This window comes from Arachis hypogaea, chromosome 8 (genome assembly GCF_003086295.3).
Source record: "Arachis hypogaea cultivar Tifrunner chromosome 8, arahy.Tifrunner.gnm2.J5K5, whole genome shotgun sequence".
Lineage (NCBI taxonomy): Eukaryota > Viridiplantae > Streptophyta > Magnoliopsida > Fabales > Fabaceae > Arachis > Arachis hypogaea.
Genome location: NC_092043.1, coordinates 12,679,894 through 12,702,490, shown reverse-complemented (window position 1 = coordinate 12,702,490; position 22,597 = coordinate 12,679,894). Strand labels below are relative to the sequence as shown.

Genomic DNA, 22,597 nt, shown 5'->3' with positions numbered 1-22,597 from the left:
TGGTTCTTACAAAAGTGTCCATCTAATTGTTGTATTCGTCTCTACCGAGTTGTTCTTTTAAATTCATCTCAACCCATTTTTTAAGATTGGCTTCAAAAAATTGTTGCATGCATCTCAAATTAATGAGGGTAATCCAAATTGGGGCAATTTTTCTGCAATCCCCCATAACATGCAAAATATCCTTTTTCTGGTCTTGGCAAAATGCACAATCTCCTCATCCACCAAACAGCTTTCCCTTCTTCTGGTTTGTGAAGATGCAGCCATGCTTAAACCTCCACATAAAAGTCTTAGCTTTTTGAGGGCCCTTCTACTTTCACATAGTGGTCTAGACAATGGTTGTGAGTTGCTTCCATTTCACTAGGGCTTTAAAGGTGGTTGTTATGTAGAACGTTTCATTATCTGAATGGGTCCAACTTTGTCGATCATCTCCATTGCTGCTTCTCGGAGGAAGGAGGGCAACAATTTTCGCACACACGTCTTTAGGCAAGTATGTTTTAAGTTTTCTCATGTTCCAATCTCCTCTTTTATCGCTCCAATCTCTCACTATGCTTTCCCATCAACATCAATTTGGGTGGCAAAATTTTGCAGGATTCCAGCCCCTTCAACCCAATTGTCATGCTAAAACTTCTTTGTTGTTCCATTTTTAACAAAAGAGATGGTATGGTTGTGGAATTTTGGCCAAATTTTGACGAGTTTCTTTCACAGGTTAAAAACTGATTTTCTAGTTGAAGATGTAGCTGTGAATGTGTTTCCATTGTTATATTTTTTACTGAAAATTTGAGTCCATAGGGCATTTGGGTCTTCTTTTAATTGCCAAATGAGTTGTATAAAAAAGTCTCATTCCTTAACTCCAAATTCCTGAGTCCTAAGCCTCTTTCATGTTTTGGTAAATATAGGGTTTTTCAACTGATGGCATGCAGTCTTCTTTATCTTCTGTGTCTCCCCATATGTCAAAATTAATACTGGACTTATGATGGCCTAGGCTAGAATAACTCTGCCAACAAAAGATAATACTTTACTCTTCCAACTTTTCAACTTGCCATTAATTCTTTCCAAGACCATTTTGAAATTGTCTTTCCCCTTTCTGTTGTTGTTAAGCATTGCTCCTAGGTATCTTTCTAGGGTCTTGTTTTCTTTAAACTCAGACTTTTCAAGATCTTTAATCTGGTCGATGTTGGAATATTCTTAGAAAACACACTAGATGATTTGTTGCTGTTAATCCGCAACCCAGCTGCTCCACAAAATAGCTCCAAAGTCCTGTTGATGTTTTCCATTTGTTGCATTGTTGCTTCTACAAAAAGGAGCAAATCACCAACTAACATTAGATGGGACAATTGCGTCCCATTTCTTCCAATTTCAAATGGTCTCTATTTACTATCAATCACATCTCTTTCAATAAGCTATGATAGTTTATCCATGCAAATGACAAATAGGTAAGGAGTTAGAGAGTCTCCTTACTTAATGTCTTTTGTAGGGATAAAATTATATATTTTACCTTCATTCTACAACATGTTGTAGTTAACCGTAGTGACCCCTTTCATAATGATGTTCACCAACCATTGGAAAAATCTGAATTCTTTAAGTCTATGATTCATGAAACTCCACCTAATTCTGTCGTAGGCCTTTTTGAAATCAATTTTTATTGCCATATAGCATTTTCTACCTCTAATCTTTTTCATTGAATGCATGACTTCTTTTGCAATAAGAATATTGTCATGAATTTTTTGTCCCAGTATGAAGCTTGATTGATGGGGATAGATTCTATCACTAAGAAAAGGTTTTATCCGCTGAACAAGGATTTTGGTGATGATTTTGTACTTCGCATTGCACAAAGTATTGGGTCTGAATTGTTCAATGAACTCTAGGTGTTGTTCTTTTGGAATGAGTGCTAGCAAAGTAGTGTTTGTATCCTTGATAAGGGTGGGATCAATTTGACTAATTTCTCAATTATTCTCGAAGGAGGCTACCATCTATCTTCTCCGGAGCTTCTAGAGACCTAATGCTAAACAAATCTTTCTTTATTTCTATGTCTGTCGGCATGATTCTAGGTACCTGCAATTTGAACAATCAAAATTAGATATATCACTAGTGTCTAAATTTGTGGGACTAGTAATAACCTCCTATTTATAGAGCTTTTGGTAGAAGCTAGAGATGTGATTCTTTAGTTCTTCTTCTGTCCAAGTCCCTCATTGATTTCTATGTTTTAGAATCTTATTTTCTCTTCTTCTAATAATGGTCTTAGTGTGATAGAAATTTATATTCCAGTCTTCATCCACTATCCATTGTTTTCTTGATTTTTGAAGCCAAAAGGCCTCTTCTTTGTCAAGGATCTCTGATAAATTCACATTTTATGGTATTTATTTGTTTTAATTAGGTGGATTTTATTGACTTGTCTTGCATTTATTCATTGAAATAGTATAGTTTTGTGAATTTCTCCTAATTTTACTTAGTGATGAAAACTATGCTTTTTATGCTTAAAATTACTAATTTTAATTTCACTTCTATTTCATTCGATATCTTGATATGTTTGTGTAAGTGATTTAAGGTTTAGAAAGCAAGTATTTCTTAGAAGGATGAAGGAAAATCATGTAAAAGTGGAGAAGTTCATGAAGAAGTGAAGGATTTGTAGAGCAGTCAATCCTGACCTCTTCGTACTAAAGTGATCATAACTTGAGTTACAGAACTCTAAATGAGGCGGTTTTAGTAGCATTACAAAGCTAACATCCGAGACTTCAAAATGATATACATTTTTTTATGGTGGACGTGTGTTAAGATGCCCGAGTACGCAGAACACAAAAAAATGTCACTCGCTTAAGGGAACACGTGGCCAGCAATTTCTAAAGCATTTTGGGCCCAATTCAACCCATTTCTAATGTTATTGAACCAGGGATTGAAGGGGAAAATGAACCAAGTAGTCATAGTTTAGTTTTATCCATATTTTAGGTTAGATTTCTAGAAAGAGAAGCTCTCTCTTCTCTCTAGAATTTAGGATTTTGTGCTTAATTTTCTCTTACATTTAGGGTTAAATACTTGTTTTGATGTAGTTTCCTTTACTTTTTCTTGTTTTATTGCTTTAATTTTTTTTTGTTCTTCTTGTTAATTTCTCAATTTGGTCACTTTTATGTTTATGAACTCTTGTTGAATTTGATTTCCATTTAATGCAATGTCATGTTTTTATGTTTATGGTTGCTTAATTTAGTTGTTATTATTGTTTTCTTGCATTGAGTAGTTGTAGATTTTACTAATTCATGCAATTTACCATGCTTCATTTTTATGCACAACAAGTGTTTGATAAAATACTTGGCTTAGTTTTATGGTAGATTTTTAGCACTCTTGGTCTGGTATTGAGGACTTGGGTGCCTTGATATCATTGATGTCCAGTGTGATTGGTAATTTAGGATTGTTAGTTGGTTTTAGGATCAATTATGTCCATTTGGCTTCACCCTCCGATGTTAGAGGATAATTAAGTGGAATGAAGCCTTTGTAATTACCATATTGTGGTCAATGATCTAGGATAAGAAATCTTGACTCTTAATCATTGTCATGAGTATCTTTTAGCATTTATATTACCTTAGTTGTTAACTTTACTTTCTTGCACATTTACATTTTTTGTTCATCAATCTAAAAACCCCCAAAATATCTCATAACCAATAATATGCACACTTTGCTGCAATTCCTTTGAGAGACAGCCCGAGGTTTAAATACTTTCAGTTTTTATTGGTTTGCATTGCGACAAATAAATTAAACTTTGATTGAGGGTTAATTGTTGGTTTAGATCTATACTTCGACGAGATTATTTTTGTGAAAATTCCGAACCGACCATTTCCTTCCGTCAATCTCATTGAGCTCCTTATTGAGGGATGCTTCGAGTTCATCCGGAAAACGGTTGCAATTGTAGCTGTTGCTTTTTTTAGTACCCGCCAACCTGTTTAAAATAGTTCTTTTTGGTTTTAAGGATGTTTTCAAACAATTCTGAATTCCACTTTTTGAGCTCTTCTCTAACGTTGGATAAGGCCGAGTTGAGATTGTTACTATTTCTTCCATGGTTGTTCAAGAAGGATTCATATTCTGGATGAAAAGTCCATACAATTTCGAATCTGAAAGATCTATTCTCTCTTTGGTTGATGTCAGTGTTATCCTTTATGAGGAGAGGGTGATGGTCGGAGTTTGTTCTAGGAAGAACTCTCACAACCACTTTTTGGTACTTCAACCTTCATTACGTTTAGAGAGCGCCCTGTCTAGCCTTTTAAAGACTCTATCATATCCATTCCATACAGAGTCTTTCAAAGTATATCTACTCCCTATAAAGCCCAAATTGATAAATCTACAACTGTTTATCCGATTGACAAACTGGTTGTAGCCTCTGGTATCCACCGGGATGCCTCCATTTTTCTCATTTGCTTCTTTGATCTCATTCCAATCACCAATGAAGACCCAAGGTTTAGAAATGCATCTAGAAATGTTTTGAAGCCTCGACCAAAGGAGTTTTCTGATGTGAGGGTGTGGACTAGCGTATACAATCATTAAGAATTGATTATTAGTCTCCAAAATGGTGATAGTAAAAGCATTGTCATTCTAAAGGATCCAGATTCCACCAACGTACCCTTCCACTTCTTCAATGGTGTAATTTTTGAAATCCAAATTCTATATAACATTCTTATCTCTTTCGCCACTAATCTTCATTTCCATAAGAATAACTAGGTCAGGTTTATACTGTTCGCAAATCTCTTTACAGGTGCGGCTAAAAGCCTTGCTAGCCACTCCTCTCACATTCCATGAGAGAATAATCATCATATCAAAGAAATGCTTAGTTGATCTGCATATCATCAGATTCTCTGTCTCTCAAAATGCTATAATCAGGTGTTTTGAAATCGACATCCCTAATTAGTTTTTCCATATCAGTTTCCATAAACTCTTTTATGGATCTTTCCTTTTTTGGTGGATCTGGGGGTTCATCTTCTCCATTTTGAGGCAGTTGGTCTTGCTCCCCTTCAAATTCTTCTTCAATAAGTTCTAGATTAATGATATTTTCTTCCTTCATATGGTTATCATTCCTGTTTTTAGTCACCTTGTATGTGTAGTTTTTGTCACTTCTTTCTCTATATGTGCTGTTGTTGTTGCCATCTGTTTGTTTGTTGTTGGCCATTTTCTTTTGCGTGTTAGTCTATGTTTTTTCCTTTGCTGTATATTTCTTTGATGTTTTTTTGTTGTGTGACTCCTTGTTGTTGTGTGCTCTTTGACGGTTTCTGTTGTTGCTAGTTTTGGTTTGTGCTTTGGTGGTCTTGTTTCTGTTGTAATCCTCCTGATTTTTCGTTTTCATTGCTTTTTTTCTTGGAAATTTGCCTGTGTTTAGGACACTAAATCTTGAATTAGAGATAGTATTTTTTTCCTTTTTTTCTCTCCATGGCTTGGGCCAGCCCCATCTTTTCCATTCTCTCTTTTGCTTTTTCTTTGTTTTTAAACCACCATCCATGGGGCAAAATTGTTTCTATCTATTTCCATCACAACCTTACTATTATCTTTTGTTGGTTGGATAGTTTTCTTTTCTTGCTCTGTGTGCTTCTTTGTCGTTCTAGTTTTCTCTGCTTTTTTAAGAATTTTTTCTTTGTTGGCCTCATTAGTTGTCTCATTCCTTTCCCTCCATATGGCGCAATATTTTTGTTCATGGTCAGCTTTACCACATGTAAAACATATTTGGTGAATGCCTTTATATTCCACTTGATAAACTTTTCCATTCACCATATACCTTTCCAACAGAAGCTTGGTTAAATTAACTTCCACACATAATCGAGCAAGTTTTTCTCTGTATAAGTGTGAAGTGTTGTAACCTATCTTACATATTGTAACACCCTACCACACTGAGATTTACGCTTAAGTCGTAAAACAGAGGTGGTGTGGTATTACGACCTCTAAAAAAATGTATACATATAATAGCAGAAGGATTATAATATGCTAGGTGCCTTGAAGAATAGAGGAAAAAAATCGCGAAATAAAAGCGCAACGCTCAAGAAATGAGTTAACTTGTGTGCTAAGAAGACTATAGCTATTAAACATAAGATAATAAAAGTAGGAATAGAGTGCCAAAGATACAAACTAACAAGCTCCTAGCTCAGCCGGCGAAGTCAAGACTAGTATTCATGACTCAAGGAATAAAAATAGAGGTTTAGAGGTTTGAAATATAGTTTAAAACATTAAAAATAATGTTTGTTGAAGTAGGGTCCACGCGTGCCCGTGGCTCACGCGTATGCATGGGAATACACAAGTGCAGCTCGCGCGCGTGCGTTTCCTTGTCACGCGTACACGTGGGCATGATTGCTGGTCCATCACGCGTATGCGTGGGTCATGCGTACGCGTGGACGTACATCCTTTTTAAAAATAGCAGCAGATGACCAGAGAGCTGCAAACCTTGCAAATCTCACCAGCATAACCACATATTTATCATCCAAACTTCTGACGGGCATACCTCAATCGTTTTAAATTGTTTTCCTTCCGTTCTTCGAATGGCACAAACATCAAGAATCCAATTTTCATTTTAAAACAAGTTGGGAACAAATTGAAGGTCCAGAAGCCAAGTTATGCCTCACCGAAGTTCGGCCAAAAACCAACCTTTGCAAAAATGTTCAAACATCAATTTTCAATCAAAACTCCATTCCATTCCTTGTTAAATATGCCAAATCTAACACCATATATCAATAACAAAACTCAACACAACTTTACACCATTTATCAACTACCTTTCAATAACACTAAACAATTTCATTTCTTAAGAATTCCTTCAAGCTTCCATTCAAGGTTCTTTTAAGCGTGTAAACAACCAATCAACCACATTTCTTACCAATATCAACATCAATAATAATCTCCACCACATATTTAAATTACCAGCTATCCAACAAGCACTAACCAAACTTAATCATTAATAACAACATTCAACCATGTTACCTTCCAAATCAACATAACAACAACCACCATCCATAATCAATTACTAATTATCCACAAACACCAACCAAGTATATTCAACAACAAATTAATAAACAATAAACATACACCTGCATTCCAACTTATCCTATAGTCATCTAGCCTAAGTTTTCACAGAACATTATATATTAAATGCAAGAAACCTAAACCATACCTTAGCCAATTTTCACGTAACAACCAAAGCAATTTATTCAAAATCAAGGCAGCCCCTCAAAATTCAACAAACTCTAAGCTCAGCTTTCTCCAAGTTTCAATATTCACAATTTCAAGTTCCAATTATTTATTTTTCAACCTAATACACATTTATAACACATATATATCCAATTTAATACTCAAAGCTCAAATTCAATGAAATTAAAATAGAATTATCGTATCCTCATCTTACCCAAGCTTCACATAAGCAAAAATGAATGTTCTCCTCAAGCTAATTGGATCCTAAAACATCAAAAATAAAAGAAATTCAACATTTCTACTCAAAATTCGAAAATTGGGGGAAGAGGAGGCTGAGGGTGAAATAACAAATTACCTATGAAATTGTTCCGATAGAAACGTAGAGCTCGACGCGGTGAACGCGTGACTGCAAACGGGACGGCGATCGGAGCTCGGACGGAAAAATTACGGGAGTTGGAAGTTAACGTAAGGGTTTGGCGTCCTTTCTTTCCTCTCCCCTGATGTTCTTCGACCCTGCCAGAGTGGGGAGAAGGACGTGGATTTACTTAAAAGGCTGCTGCGGTTGGGCCCACGGCTCAGTTTGGGCCCGGTTCAACCGGTTCGGTCCGTTCGGTTCAATCTGAGACCGATTTCTTCGAAATTAATGTCAAAATTCTCTTTTCGATGAGCTCTATCTTAATTTGATATAATATTCGTATTTCTAATTTTTCTTATTAAAAACTAATTTATTGACTAATTATCTTCTAATTTATCGGAGTTTACACATATTCTTCCTATTTGGCCTCCAATCTTCCTAAGAATTTTTTCATTGTAGAGCTCTATAGGTAGTCCTGAAAGTTTTATCTATGTTGTGATCTTATCAACGGTGGTTAGGAGAGGGTTGAAATTGGGTTCCCAAAGCCTTATCGCTAAGTAGTGATCATATATCTTCCATGGTCTTTTTAAAAGAGAAAAATCCAAGTCTTCTTGAGAATAAAACTTGACTCAGTAAAATTCATTCCTAAGGTTTATAAAATCGAGCTCAGGCAACTTTTTCCACAGATTTTCAATCCTCCTCTTGATCACTGTATAACCGATTTTCCTTCCTATGAGTTTAACAATTTGGGTCTCCACAATGTTTTTCATAGTTCCTGTTGGCTTCCTCATTTATAACTATGTTGAATAGCCCCTGACCCATATCTTCTACTGTAATTTCTGCTTTACTATTTTCTTTTTTCTGCTCCTCTATTTCATTATCCATATTTCCTATTTCAAGTACAGCTTTCTTGTCCTTCTCCTCCTCTTCGGAATCTAGGGTTTCATCTTCCGACTCTAGCGCTTCACCGGTCACCATATTAGCATAAGTCTGATTCCGATTTTCTCATTCAGTTCTGCCAGTCACCATGTCAGCGTAGGTCCTATTGTGGCCTTCTCCTTCATTTTTGCCACTCCCGTTATCAATGTCAGTCTTGTTTGCCAACTTCTTTTTCATTTCCTTGCATCCATTCCTCAATTCTTGGCACCAGAGTAGTGGTATCCAAGAAACCTTCTTCATCTTTCCACACATTCTTAACACTTCGTTGAAGTAAGTCTCGCTCCTGATTTGTTATTTCTTGTTTAGTTGGAGTTTCATCTTCGGTCATTTTGCCGATTGGGATACTAAAAAAATGTTAGAGACTACACAGTACGAAGAGAAAAAAATCGGCTAGTTTTTTGTTTTATTTCTATTTTTAAAAAATCTCTTAATAAAACAACAATTTTTTGCCTTTTTTTCTTTTATGTTTTTGTCTGGAGAACAATTTTCAATGCATCAATTATTTAACTTCTTTAGGTCTAATAGACAATAAATCAAAGAGCATTATTCCATTTTAAAATTTTGGTATACTAGAAATTGAAATAATTTTAGATATAATTCATGTACTCTATTAAATTATAAACATATCAGACACCAAAAAAAATATAAATGTATGAGAATTTTAAAATAAAAAATATTTAAATGAAGATAGTATATAGTATAGCATAGTACAGAAACTTGCCAATGAAAAAAAAACTGCATTCGCATGCACTAGTCATTAGTAGGGGTGTACATGGCTCGATCCGGTCCGAAGACATGGTGCGGATCTGAATATTTTAGGGGCTGATTTGGTGTGGTTTCAGCCGAGTTCAGGTCTGAAAAATAGACCTGATCATTATTTAGGGCTGGATTCGGTCAAGACGAACTCAAATTCACCCGACCCATGTGCACCTTAAGGGAACTAAAAAAGGTATATATATTTTAAATTAATTTTAATATTATGTTATATTAATTATAAGCTTGTTATTTTTTTTTAATCACACTTATTGAATTAGAAAATAGATCAAAGAATCATCAAATTAGAATTTATGGACAAATTCAAGTTCAAATATGGATATCAACTCGATAACAAGTTTCTTCTTTATAAATAAGTGTATCATAATTAAGTTTCTTTAAAGGCCCGGTTTTCACCCGATATAATTGTGGTCCAAAAATATTTCGTTTTTATCAAGTCTATGGTCGAATTACGGTCTAACAAATAGATTTAGTGTATATTTAAAGTCGAATTTAAATTAGGACAGTTTCATCCGGCCGATATACATCCCTAGTCACTAGGGGAGTGGGGGGTCTCACCGTCTCACTCTTCTTTTGTTTTTAATTTATGTTTTTCATTCTTTTTTTTTTTGGATGGGATGTTTTCCTAGTCTTGACTAGGAGACTCTTTCTTTTTAAAAAAAAAAAAATTGGTCTTTCAAAACTAAAGGTCTCATAATCAATAAAACTTCAGATCCATGGGCTTTTCTTTTGGTTCCATTCAGGATATATTGAATCAGTGATGACCCCAAACTGATGGGCTTTTCGGAAAGTAAGGAAAAGCTTTGAGGGAGTCAAACTTTTTGTGTGTTATTTTCTTTTTTGTCTAGGCCATGCTTCCAGTGTTTCTTTTTTGGGCCCGCCAACAGATTTTTACAGTATTGTCTTGGGCTGAAAATGGCCTAAGCCTAATCCAATCTCTAGAAAAACTCGCTTGAGTTAGTAGGAGGAGGTTTTCCCTGTACTATGACCCAAAAAAAGGGTTGAACGAAGCTTAGGCCTTAGCTTATGTGGAGCTCATAATATGATAATAACTTCAAGAACAAATCACCTTGGATGGTAAATTTACTAGTCCACTTAAATAAGTGTGGAAGGTTTAAATAAACATTTAAAGGTCTGTAAATAATTTAAATGTTGTTTATCTTATTCTAACAATAAATAATTTGGTTCTTTTTCTCCATTTTAATTGCCTTTAGTCATTATCAGCAATATACATCGCAGGAAGGCACCAGACTATATATTGTATTGTATTAGACATTTAGACTAGGACATGATATGAGGGCTTGCATGTTGCATTTTTTTTATTTTTTTTATTTGGATTCTCTAAATTTTAAATTTTACTTTAAAGGATAAAGTATGACTCTAATCATTTATTTCATAGGTAGAATCGAGAGAAAATATGAGAGAAAAATTATTTAAGGATGAGAGATCACATATTATTTTCTCAAATAAAAATTTAAAATTTAGAGGATCCAAATTCTTTTTTTAGTTCTCTTTTTTGGTTGAACAAAAACAAATCCTCGCTGAGGATCTTTTCACCCTGTTAATGACATCCTATCTTTGAATTGGACTATAAATGCAGTTGGCCCCGCTTCATTGATTGATAAAAGAAGATTAAAGTCATAAGGATAAGAAGATAGCAATTTACAAGAGAATAAAGAGATAAGAGGATTGAGTGTTTTCGTTAAAATAATCAGTGGTGTGAAATGTATAGTAAAGGGGGGGAAATATTAAAACCTATAGCTAGTAATCAGTGTGTGTTTTTTTAGGAACATCATCACTTATAATAAAGTGTTTATATCTTTCATACGATCTGTTGAAAAACAAGTGGTTATACTCTTATATTTGAAGAGAAAAGAATGGACTTGTTATATGGACAAGGGTTTTTTTTTTCTTAATGAGTTAGGGGTTAAAGTGAAAGAGCCTAAAATAACACAAATATTTAACACAAGAACAATATGAAAGCACTCACAATATAATATGGCAGCAATTATAACAAGCAAATATAGCAAGCAAAACAATAACAAGAACACACCGAAATTTTAACGTGAAAAATTCTCTCAATGTGAAAGGTAAAAACTACAGGTCGTCCATACCAACGAAATAGCTCCACTATAATCAAATGAAGTACAAGAGAGTCTCAAACATAACACAAAAACGTGCATATAGCCAGCCAAATCATCAAAGTACCAAAGCTTAAATATAAGAAGCAAGAAGATGAAAAATACCTAAAAAACAAAGCTGCTGTCGAAGCCAATTTCTCTCTTTGCATATCTCCAAATAACATCTCCACCATTCAGAATGAAGAACAGAATGTGAAGAATCTACAGTTCAAATTTCACGTCAATCCAACGATGTAAAAATGAGAAACTGCCATTCAAAGATTGCTACTCTGTGTAAAAATGGGAAACCTAATTTCTCTCTTGCTAAGCCAATTTCTCTCACTGAAAATATCCAATCAACATCTCCACCAACCAAAATGAAGAACAAGATGATAGAAACACGCAGTTTAAATTTTAATCTAATCCAACGGTGAAAAAATGAGAAACTGCCATTTGAAATTTACTGCTTTACATAAAAACGAGAATTATGTTTTTCCTCTTCTTTCTCTCTTTGGTGGCTACACTCTCTACCTCTCAATAACTGCAAAATATATATTAAAATTGTAACACTAGGGTGCAAGAATACATCCCCAAAAATTTGGACTTGGGCCTCAAAAAGAGAGAAAAAATCTAACACAAAGACCGCAAGCAAGGAAGAAAAACAAGAAATAACCACCCAGATTAAGAACTTTTAGGACGCAAAAAGTCAAAACAGTCTAAATCTAAAGCTAAGTTAATATCGGAAGGAGGCACATAAAAAATGTGTAGGTTAAAAGAAAAGGGTCTGTCTCTTTTTAGCAAGCGTATCTACAACATAATTTGTCTCTATAAGAGTATGTGATCATCCGGAGACATTAAGTCGTTAGACATGAGTGTTGATATCAGCAAGAATCGGTGCACAAGGATGAGTCTGTTTCAATAACAACTCGGTTGAAATTGTTTGCCACAGCAATCGGGAGACTGCGCACAATCTCCCACAATTCCACCTGCATAATACGACTGCCCAAGTTAGAAGCAAAACCAATGATATACCTTTTCAAGTGATCTCTAAAAACTCCACCGCACGTCGCACTATTCTAGTCAAAGAAAAAAGAGCCATCAACATTTAGCTTAATTTCATTCTCATGAGGAGGGAGCCAACGATTAAGAATATTTGAAGTTGGAGTATTATGCTTCTGCCTCCAATGCACATTCATGTAAATATTCCTCATGCATAGTCTTAATCTGGATAAAAGCTGTAGCGGAAGAAATCAACCTATCTTAAAAAATGAGCTTGTTGTGGTAAAACCAAAGATGAGATGGTTCATCATATCTAAACTCAGAAACTGGCGAAATTGATCATCAATCATGAGGTTTTGCCATATGTTTTTCGCAAAAAATCAATCTCGAATGACATGGAGAGTGGATTCAGCATCGTTTCTACATGGAAACATCGATCATCATTAGTAAGATGGCGTCTCTTTCTTTTGGCATTTGTAAGAATGGACAAGGTTTAGTGACCGATAATATGAAATATCCAATTATGTGTTCAATAAAATTTAACGGATAATAATTAAAAACTATAAAAAAAATAAATAAATAAAGACGTTACCAAATTATGAGATTAAAATCGTAAAACGACTATATCATAACGTCTCAAAAATATTTTAAATGAAAACACTTAAAGTAAACACTCAATTTTGACTAACGCCTAAAAATACTCACTAACTTAAGTCGGAGTGTTTTTGCTCGAATCGCATTATCAGGCCCAAACAAGACTATGGTCCAATTTGGATAAATAATATAATTAAGTTCATTTTAAAAAAAAATAACTTAAACAATAAATGTTTATATTAAAATTAACTTATAAATAAGTTATTTTGTATTTGGTTTTTTAGTTCTAAAAGTGCTTATTTTAAAAGAAATGTGACAAAAAAAATTATTATGAGAGAAGTTATTTTTTTAACTTCTCTATAAACACTTAAAATTTTTTTTAGAAAACTATAATTTAATTTTAAAAATTATACCAGATATTAATATTACTACTTTTTATAAGTTAAAAACTCAAAAAATAACTTTTGAAGCTTCTACAAAATTAAAAATTTAACGTTAAAACATGTCATTTAATTTAATTATCAAAACTATTCTTTTCGAGACTGATTTTTATAAGCAAAACAATTTAGGTAGTTATTTTTTATTCAAATATAAATTGAGTATCAAAAGACAAATTAATTTTTATGATGTAGATTAAACTAACAAGGTGTTATTGCTTATAACATAGTGCAATTCTATTGTTCCGAAAATAATGCCTTCATATGAAACTTATTATCAGGAAGTAGGTTATATAATAACCTTTACTAACTCAAATTGATTAAGAATAAATTAATTTGGATTAGATAATTGGATATTGAGAAAATAAAAATTAAAAATTAAAATTTTTTTAAAAAAATTATATAAATATGATAATAATTTAATATCAACTAATAAATCAATAATATTTTAATATTAACAAAATATTTATGAATATTATCGGATCATGAAGTGATTTTGGTGGGTGATCATGAATAAACTTTACTAAAAGAAACAATGCGAAGAATAAAAAAAAATTGAAATGCTAAAAATGTACTTATTATTGTGAAAAATGAATGTATCAAACTCAAGAGTGGGTTTTGTACTACTCTAAGTTTGTTCCTAAGCTTGTCAAAAGTAAAAGAAGAGAGGGGTCTAATTAATATATCTATTATTTGTTCAGTTCTCGGTAATGAACAACTTGGAGGAGTTTAGAATTAATCTTGTCTCTGACACACTGAATGTCCAGTTGAAAATGTTTGGTTTGTTGTGCAAAACCAGATTTACTGCTAGCATACATGTACTCATGTTGTCACAGAATATGGTTGGAGAAGTGTCCAACTTTATCTTCAACTCCATTAATAGATTCTGAATCCACTCGAGCTCTGTTTCGCAGGAGGCTAAGCTTCGAAACCCCGCCTCAGTGGAGGACCTACTAATTGTAGTTTGCTTCCTACAAAAACCAAGAAATAAGATTAGTGTCAAGAAATACACAAAATTCTGAAACAGATTTTCGATCTTCAAGATCAGCAGCCTAATCAAAGTCTGTGAATCCATAAAGTCTATAATCTGAGCACTGATTAAAGATAAGACCATAGTGTTTAGTTCTCTGAAGGTATCTTAAAATCCTTTTTACTGCCTTTCAGTGAGACACTAATGGGCGATGCATAAATTGGCTCACTTTGCATACCGCAAAGGATAAATTTGGCCTTGTAACTGTGACATATTGTAGAGCTCCAACAACAGATCGATATAATGAATGATCTTCAAACTCTTCAGACCCTGAAGACATTAATTGCAAGGAGGATATCATTGGTGTTGACATTGGTGAGGCTGAGGTCATTCCCACTTTAGAAAGTAAATTCTCTATATATCTAGTATGAGAAAGATGGATCTGACCTTCAGATTGTTGATGAACTTCAATACCTAAAAAATAATATAACACTCCAAGATCTTTTAAAGTAAACAGATTATTTAACCTCTTTATCATTGAATCAATTTTCATAGTATCATCTCCAGTTATAATAATGTCATCCGCATAACATAATAAATAAATGACATAAGTGGTTCCATGTTTAACAAAAAGAAAAGTGTCTAATTTTGTATTTTGCAACTTGAGAAACCATTTTCTAGGTGCTTGTTTGAGTTCATAAAGACACTTACTGAGTTTGCAAACCAGGAAAGGAGAGTTTTGTTCAAAATCTATAAGTTGAGTCATATAAATTTCTTGATGTAAATTACCATTTAAAAAAACGTTATTAAAATTAAATTGTCTCAAAATTCAATTTTTAGACAGTGCAATAGATAAAATAATTCTCACAGTAATAGGTCTTATTACAGGACTAAATACTTCTTGAAAGTTAATACCATGAGATTGATGAAAATTCTTTGCAATTAACCTTGCTTTATAACTTTGAATGCTACCATTGGAATTTTTTTTAATGACAAAAACCCATTTATTGCCTATTATATTAGCATTAGCAGAGAGTTGGACTAAAGATCATGTATTATTTTTAATCAATGCTTTATATTCTTCTTGCATAGCCTCAAGCCATTGAGGTGATCGAAAAGCAATAATAACATTTTTTGGTAGCTGCTCAGTATTAATGTCAAAAGTATTAGTAGTAACAATCAAGATTTTAAGTTTAAAAACACCTGATTTAGACCTTGTTGTCATATGATGTATATTGACAGAGTTAGTATTATCTTGTAGAGGGGGTAGTTAGATTTAGGTGCTAGAAACAGGAATTTAACCTTCTGGAATAGTACCTTCATGTGTAACTTAAGTTGATGATGAGACTTGTAAAGTAAAAATATTTGTAATTTAAGGACGATAGTACTAGGAGGTATGTCAGTGACATGTGTTGAATTAATAGCTGTAACATGAGTTTGTGTATCACTAGATAATGGGTTAGTAACAATTATAAATAAAGAATTGGAAGGAATAGTTGAACTTGATGTACAATTAGTTGGGCCAATAGCATCTTTAGGTAAAAATAAAGAATTAAATGGAAAGACACTTTCATCAAATAAACATTTCTAGAAATATAGACACAGCCAGTGGGTGCTAAACACTTATACCCTTTATGTTGCGGTGAATATCCAAAAAAAACACATTGTTCTGATTTATAGTTAAACTTAATAGAATTATATGGCCTCAAATGTGGATAACAAGCATTTCTAAATATTTTTAAAAACGTATAATCAGGTTTATGTGAAAATAACATTTCATAGAGAGACTTGTTTTGCAACACATATGTGGATAAGCAATTAATCAAGTAAGTGAATGTTAAAAATGCTTCATCCCAATACATAAGAGGCATGAAGGCAGTGAAAAGCATAGCTAAGCCCATTTCAGTGATGTGACGATACTTTCTTTCCGCTCTTCTATTTTGTTCTTGTGTATATGGACAAGACATTCTATGATAAATACCTGAATCAACAAGAAATTCTTCAAAGGCATGAGATATGAATTCTTTTTCATTATCAGATTGGAAACATTTAATTAAGTGTCCAGTCAAATTTTTTATAAGTTTCTTATATTGTTTAAAGGCATGCAAGACTTGACTCTTATTGACAAGTAAATATATGCAAGTATAGCGAGAATAAGCATTTATAAATGTTACATAATATCAACATTCTAAGTGAAAAATTAAAGGGGTTGGTCCCCAAACATCTGAATAAACCAAATTCAAATGAGCATGATATGGGGTAATTAAGGGAGAGAAGGAAAGTTTATGCATTTTAGACTTAGCACAATGAACACATAAAGAAGGAAAAGCACTATTATTGTTATTAGTAACAGGTGCAGAAATGTTTTACAGTTTGACAGCACTTGATTTACAATCTTAGAATCAGCATCTCCAAGTCTCAAGTGCCAAATATGATGAGAATTACAGGAAATAAAAAAAATTACAGGACAAGAAATTAGAGTTAATAGATTTAGGGACAGAAACATTATCAAATTGGTAAATTTCATGAGTTCTAAAGCCTTGTAAGAGAATATCTTTTGTGTGTTCACAGTTGACATAATATGATTTGGCATGGAATTCAAAAAAAATCTGATTATCTTCAGCAAATTTAGCAACATTAATTAGATTCTAGGTAATTTCAAGTGTATGAATAAGATTGCATAAATAAAATAATCTTTTTGAATCTTTTGCAAGCAACAAAGAATCACCAATATTTGAAATGTCTATACCTGCTCCATTGCCTACCCTGACTTGATCGGGACCTTGATATTCTGATGAGGACAAGAGATTAGATTGATCATGAGTGACGTGGTGCGAAGCCCCTGTATCTGGATGCCAAGCATCGTCAGTGACTGAAGATGATACTGCCGTATACACTGTAGGGTTGTGAAATGAATTTGATGGTGGTGGAGGAGTGGAGGCTTGGGTTGATGGTTGTGAAGATGGATTTCTTAAAGAATTGTCAGAGAAGGTTGAGCGAGCAGATTGAAATTGAAATGGTGAAGAAAAACTATGATCAAATCTGTGAAAACAGTACCAAACTAAGTGGTCAATTCTGCTACAAACTTGACATTGTGATTTGTTTGAGCCAAAAGAATTCCGACCACCCCTATTGAATCGACTTCCTCTACCTCTTCTACCACCAAATTGAGATTGTGTGAGATTGATCTGAGCCATAAGGGATTTTAGTTTGCGAAAATTTTTCAACATATCTTTATGAGTAAGGAGGAGGGTTTTGACTTTACTTAGAGAAAACGCTTTAGATTTGGAATTAATGGTTAGGAGTAACTGATAAACCACTATTTTATGGTTTATCTTGTGCTCAATTGAGTGATTTTTATCAACTCTTTACCCACTTATTCATACTATTTGCATGAGTTTACGTTTTCCTTCCTGATTTTGTGCTATGATTGAAAACATGCTTCTTTGGTCTTAATTTTACTATGTTTAATCCTCTCTTATTACCATTTGATGCCTTGATATGTGTGTTAAGTGATTTTAGAAATTACAGGGCATGAATGGCTCAGAGGATGGAAAGGAAGCATGCAAAAGTGGAAGGAATACAAGAAGTTGAAGGAACTACAAAGCTGTCAGCCTGTCCCTCTCGCACTAAAACGATCATAACTTGAGTTACAGAGGTCCAAATGATGCGGTTTTACTTGCGTTGGAAAGCTAACGTCCGGGGCTTCGATTTGATATATAATTCGCCATAGTGGCCGTAGAAATAGGCGACGTGAACGCGCGCTCCACGCGGACGCATCGCATCTGCGAACCTCAATCCACGCAAACGCGTGGACGACGCCTCCGCGTCACTTTCCCGCGACCTGTACGTACCAGACTTCGAAATCAGCGATTTCTGAGCTGTTTCTGACCCAGTTTTTTGCCCAGAAAGCACAGATTAAAGGCTGCAAAGTGGAGGAATGAAGACGAGACTCATAATACACTTTTTACAATTTAGATGTAGTTTTTAGAGAGAGAGGCTCTCTCCTCTCTTTTAGGATTTAGGATTAGGATTTCTATTAGGATTGTTTCTTCATACCAGGTTCAATAATTTATGTTTCTCTTCTATTTTTGTTTATTCTGAAGCTTTTATTTGTATTTGATTTATGTTGCCCAATTGGCTTATGAACTTTTTCATGTTAGAATTGACATCTTCATGCAATTTGAGGTATTTCAGACTTATGATTGTTTTCTCTAATTTATGTTATTAATGCTTGGACTCTATCCAAATTATTTTTATTCAATTAGATTTTATTCCCTTTTGGCTTTGGTTGATTAATTGGTAACTCTTGAGTTGTCAAATTCAGCAGTGGTTGAAATTGGCAGATTCTAATTGATCTAGATCGCTCTAAAGCCAGTCTTCCCACTGGGATTGACTAGGACTTGAGGATCAAACTAATTAGTCCACTTGACTTTCCTTTGCTTTAGTAAAGGTTAACTAAGTGGGATTAAAACCCAATTCTCATCACACCTGATAAGGACAACTAGGATAGGACTTCCAATTTTTCATATCTTGCCAAGAATTTATTTTATAGTTATTTATTTATTTTTCTTGTCAATTAAATTACTTGTTCAACCCTTTTTAAAACTCCAAAATATACCTTTGCATAACCAATAATAAGAACACCTTCCTGTAATTCCTTGAGAAGATGACCCGATGTTTAAATACTTCGGTTATCAATTTATTTAGGGGTTTGTTACTAGTAACAACCAAAACGTTTGTACGAAAAGATTTTCTGTTAGTTTAAAATCTATACTCACAACGCGACTATATTTTTGTAAAATTTTTTACGAGCAAAAATCCTAACGTAGTAACATTTGGTAATCTTCATTAAGATCTTTAAAAATGATCTTAATGTGTTTTTTAGAGGTAACTGGACTACCAAATACAGCCATGATCAAAAAAAAAAAGAAAAAAAAAAAACATTAAGCTCACAATACCACGAAATAATCTTGATGAATGATTATGAATAAGCTTTGCTAAAAAAAAACAGTACCAAAAAAAAACTTAAAATGTTAGAAGTGTTAAAAGTGTATCTTTTATTGTGAAAAATAAATATATCAATCATCCTATTGAATATTATCGAATCAGATTGAATATTATAGAATCAGATTCAATTATATCCAGTTATCTAGATTCAATTATATCCGATTATCTATTGATTTCAGAACCGATTTAATAATAATCGAGTTATCTGAATCGGTGAACTCTCCTATGTTTAATATTCTCAATAATGCCGATATTTAATTAATTGGGAATAATTTTGATGAAATGAATTTCCCTAAGCTGTTGAGGAAACTAGGTATGGGGACTCGGGAAAGGAGAAAGAAGTGTGTGTGAAACAGTGAGCTTTTCTTTAACGCTGTGGTTCAGCATTGGGGGAGGAGTGAAGACTGAGGAAGGTTCATTGAACATGAAGTCACACACCACTTACCACGTGAGTCACTCAATCCAGAATGCATATGCCAGAATATTCGTTGAATAGTGAAAACAAATAAAATAAAATAAAATAAAATAAAAATAGTAATACACCTCGGACCACGCTGGCCATTCCGTGTTCACACTTTCATCATTTAGATGTATTTCTTTTCGTAAACTACGGAACAATAGTATATTTACTAGTATTATATTATCTCTTCAAAATGCTTAATAATAACAAGGAAGATGAGTAGTACAATAAGCTTGATACAAGGGAGAATGGAATTACAGAGAAAATAAACTTACATAATAATAAAGTAATAAAAGCCAGGTCAAGCAGCAAGAAAAAAACAAGCTGTGACCAAGGATAGAGATTTCTACAGCATATGAACAGAATAATGAGATCTATGGAAGGGCCTAAAAATAAAATAAAATAAAATAGAGCATAACCTAAGGGGAGTAGCCCTGCAAGTGTCAAAAATTCCATTGCAGCGGCACCCTCTACAACTAGATTACTATTTATGCATGCATCAACAACGGCCTTATTAGCAAATTCACAGAGAATCCCAATCAATCTCATACGAAGGGAACTTCTGAAGATTAAAATTATCCCCAACGTCATCAACATCACCAAACGTCAGATCTGACAGCGGCGAAGAATCCTCCGACGAACCACCATCGCTCTCGGGCGGCGACGCTGCGGCTTCTTCTTCCACCTTGCAACAAGCCTTCACGTCCTCCGCCGCCGGCTTAGAAACCGCAGCTTTGGAACCAGCAGCGCCTGCTTTGGACCGCTTCGTCTTCTCCGTCTTTCCCTGCTTCTGCATCTCCGCGAGGCCTTCGCATATGGCCTGAAGCTTTGCGTCGACAGAGGAGTGAAGCGGCTTGTACTCGCCGAAGTCACCGCCGACGGAGGAGCCGTTGTGACGGAGGTTAGGGAAGTTGAGTCTGGCAAAGTCGCCGCGGAGCTTGTAAGCGGCTTTGTCGTAAGCCAAAGCAGCCTCTTCTGCGGTGTCGAAGGTTCCGAGCCAGAGCCTTGTACGGTTCTTGGGGAGTCTGATCTCAGCCACCCACTTTCCCCAGTGCCTCTGCCTCACCCCTCTGTAAAGCTTCGTGGGCTTTGAAGCTGTTGACCCCACGTGCTTCATCGGGATGGGCTTCGGCCCAAGGAAGCTAACACAGGAGTTGAGGTGCTGTGTTTGCCATGGTTGGGCCTGGATCTGTATTTGGGCCTGGATCTGATTGATCTGTGACGGGGTTAGGTGGTTCAGTCCAAGAAGAGAAGTTGTTGAAGTAGTTGAAGTTGGTTGTGTCCCGAATCCCAACAAGTTTTGGGTCATGGGTAAACCGTTGGACAAGAAACAGGGTTGTTGGGGAGGGAGACAAGGAGAAGGAGAAGAAGATTGGAAGTAGAAAGAAGAAGGGTAAGAGGTAGAAGGAGATGAAGTTGAAGAAGGAGGAGAAGGAGAAGTTGAAGGTGAAGGTGAGGGTGTTGTGGAAGAACTCTTAATAAAAGGTTCAAGAACTTCCATTAACTCACTACCTCTAAAGGGATCTGAGTACTGAAGCTGTGTGTTGCTGTAGAAATCCATCATTGCTGCCATAATCTTTTTTCTTTTACTTACTTAAACCTGCGTCTCTGTATAAAAACTGAACAACAGGTGGTGATAATAACAACAACAACAACAACAGAAATAATAACAGAAAAAAAAACAAAAGAAGAAAGAAATGTTTTCTACAAAGATGATTAAAAAAAAGGATGGAAGAGATTTTAAATAGACAACCTCTTCAAATCCGGGAAATTAAAAATAAAATTAGCTTTGAGGGATCAAAAACAACCCTCTTTGCTGATTTCAGAGAAACAAAAATAAGAAAAATAACTAAGCCTGGATCTCGATTCTGAAAACACCTGGCTTTCGAGAAATTAAATCCTTTCTAAGTTTGCTTCTTGGTTTCAGTTAAAAGACAAACCCAAAAATCATTAACTTGAAAGACAGATGATTAACAGAAAGGGATTCAGAGAAGCGGGGTGTAACAGAGGGGGGAAAAGAAGATGAAGATGATGAACACAACCAGAACCACAAAGAAAAATCTCTCTAACGCTCACTAGAAAATGAAGACAAAATACTTTAGGTGAGTGTGTATCTCTCAACGCTCTTGGTTTTGTCTTTCTGGCTCTCACTCCGTTATATAGCAATACTACGAGCTTCAATACCACTGTTAAATTGTTAATTACTAAATAATTTACTATATAATTACATGATTATTCCCTTAATTATCGCTCCTTTACCATGGGTTAGATTCGTCACCATTGTTCCCCTGACGTCAGAGATGCTCGAACTGATTAAGGTAAACGCCAATGAGATATTGCCACGTGCCCCACGTGATGTTAGCCGAAGACACGTGTCCGTTACGAACGGGCAGCTGTCGGTGTCTTTAACGTTGTCATTTTCTTAAGCTTGTTTTTGTCTTTAAGCTTGTTGACCATATCGATGCGCGTTTACACCAACTACTTATGCTTCTAATTTTTTATAATTAAAAAAAAGGCAACTACTCAAATGAAGATGCTAAAAACATCTTTTTATGAAGATTCTTGTGTTAAAAGTGTACTTTATTTGTTTAGCCACACTTTAAAAAAAATAACACTTTTGTAACACATCAAAATCAAACCATACATTTCATCATCTAATGGTAAAAAAGAAGCATCTTCATATAAAGACAATAATAAAATCTTCATGGTAGTATCCACCTAAAAAAAATATATCTAACGACAGACGTTAGTATACTAATAGACGCAGCAAACCGGGTGTTCAAAATTCGGCAAG

General features: G+C 34.5%; 1 protein-coding gene across 1 annotated transcript; it reads right to left on the bottom strand.

Moving 5' to 3' along the window:
- Positions 1 to 19,983: 19,983 nt before the first annotated feature.
- Positions 19,984 to 22,087, bottom strand: LOC112706158 (ethylene-responsive transcription factor RAP2-4). Its single transcript, XM_025757316.3, has one exon. It carries the CDS (start codon positions 21,374 to 21,376, stop codon positions 20,327 to 20,329), a length of 1,050 nt encoding a protein of 349 aa, XP_025613101.1. The 5' UTR covers positions 21,377 to 22,087; the 3' UTR covers positions 19,984 to 20,326.
- Positions 22,088 to 22,597: the final 510 nt, after the last annotated feature.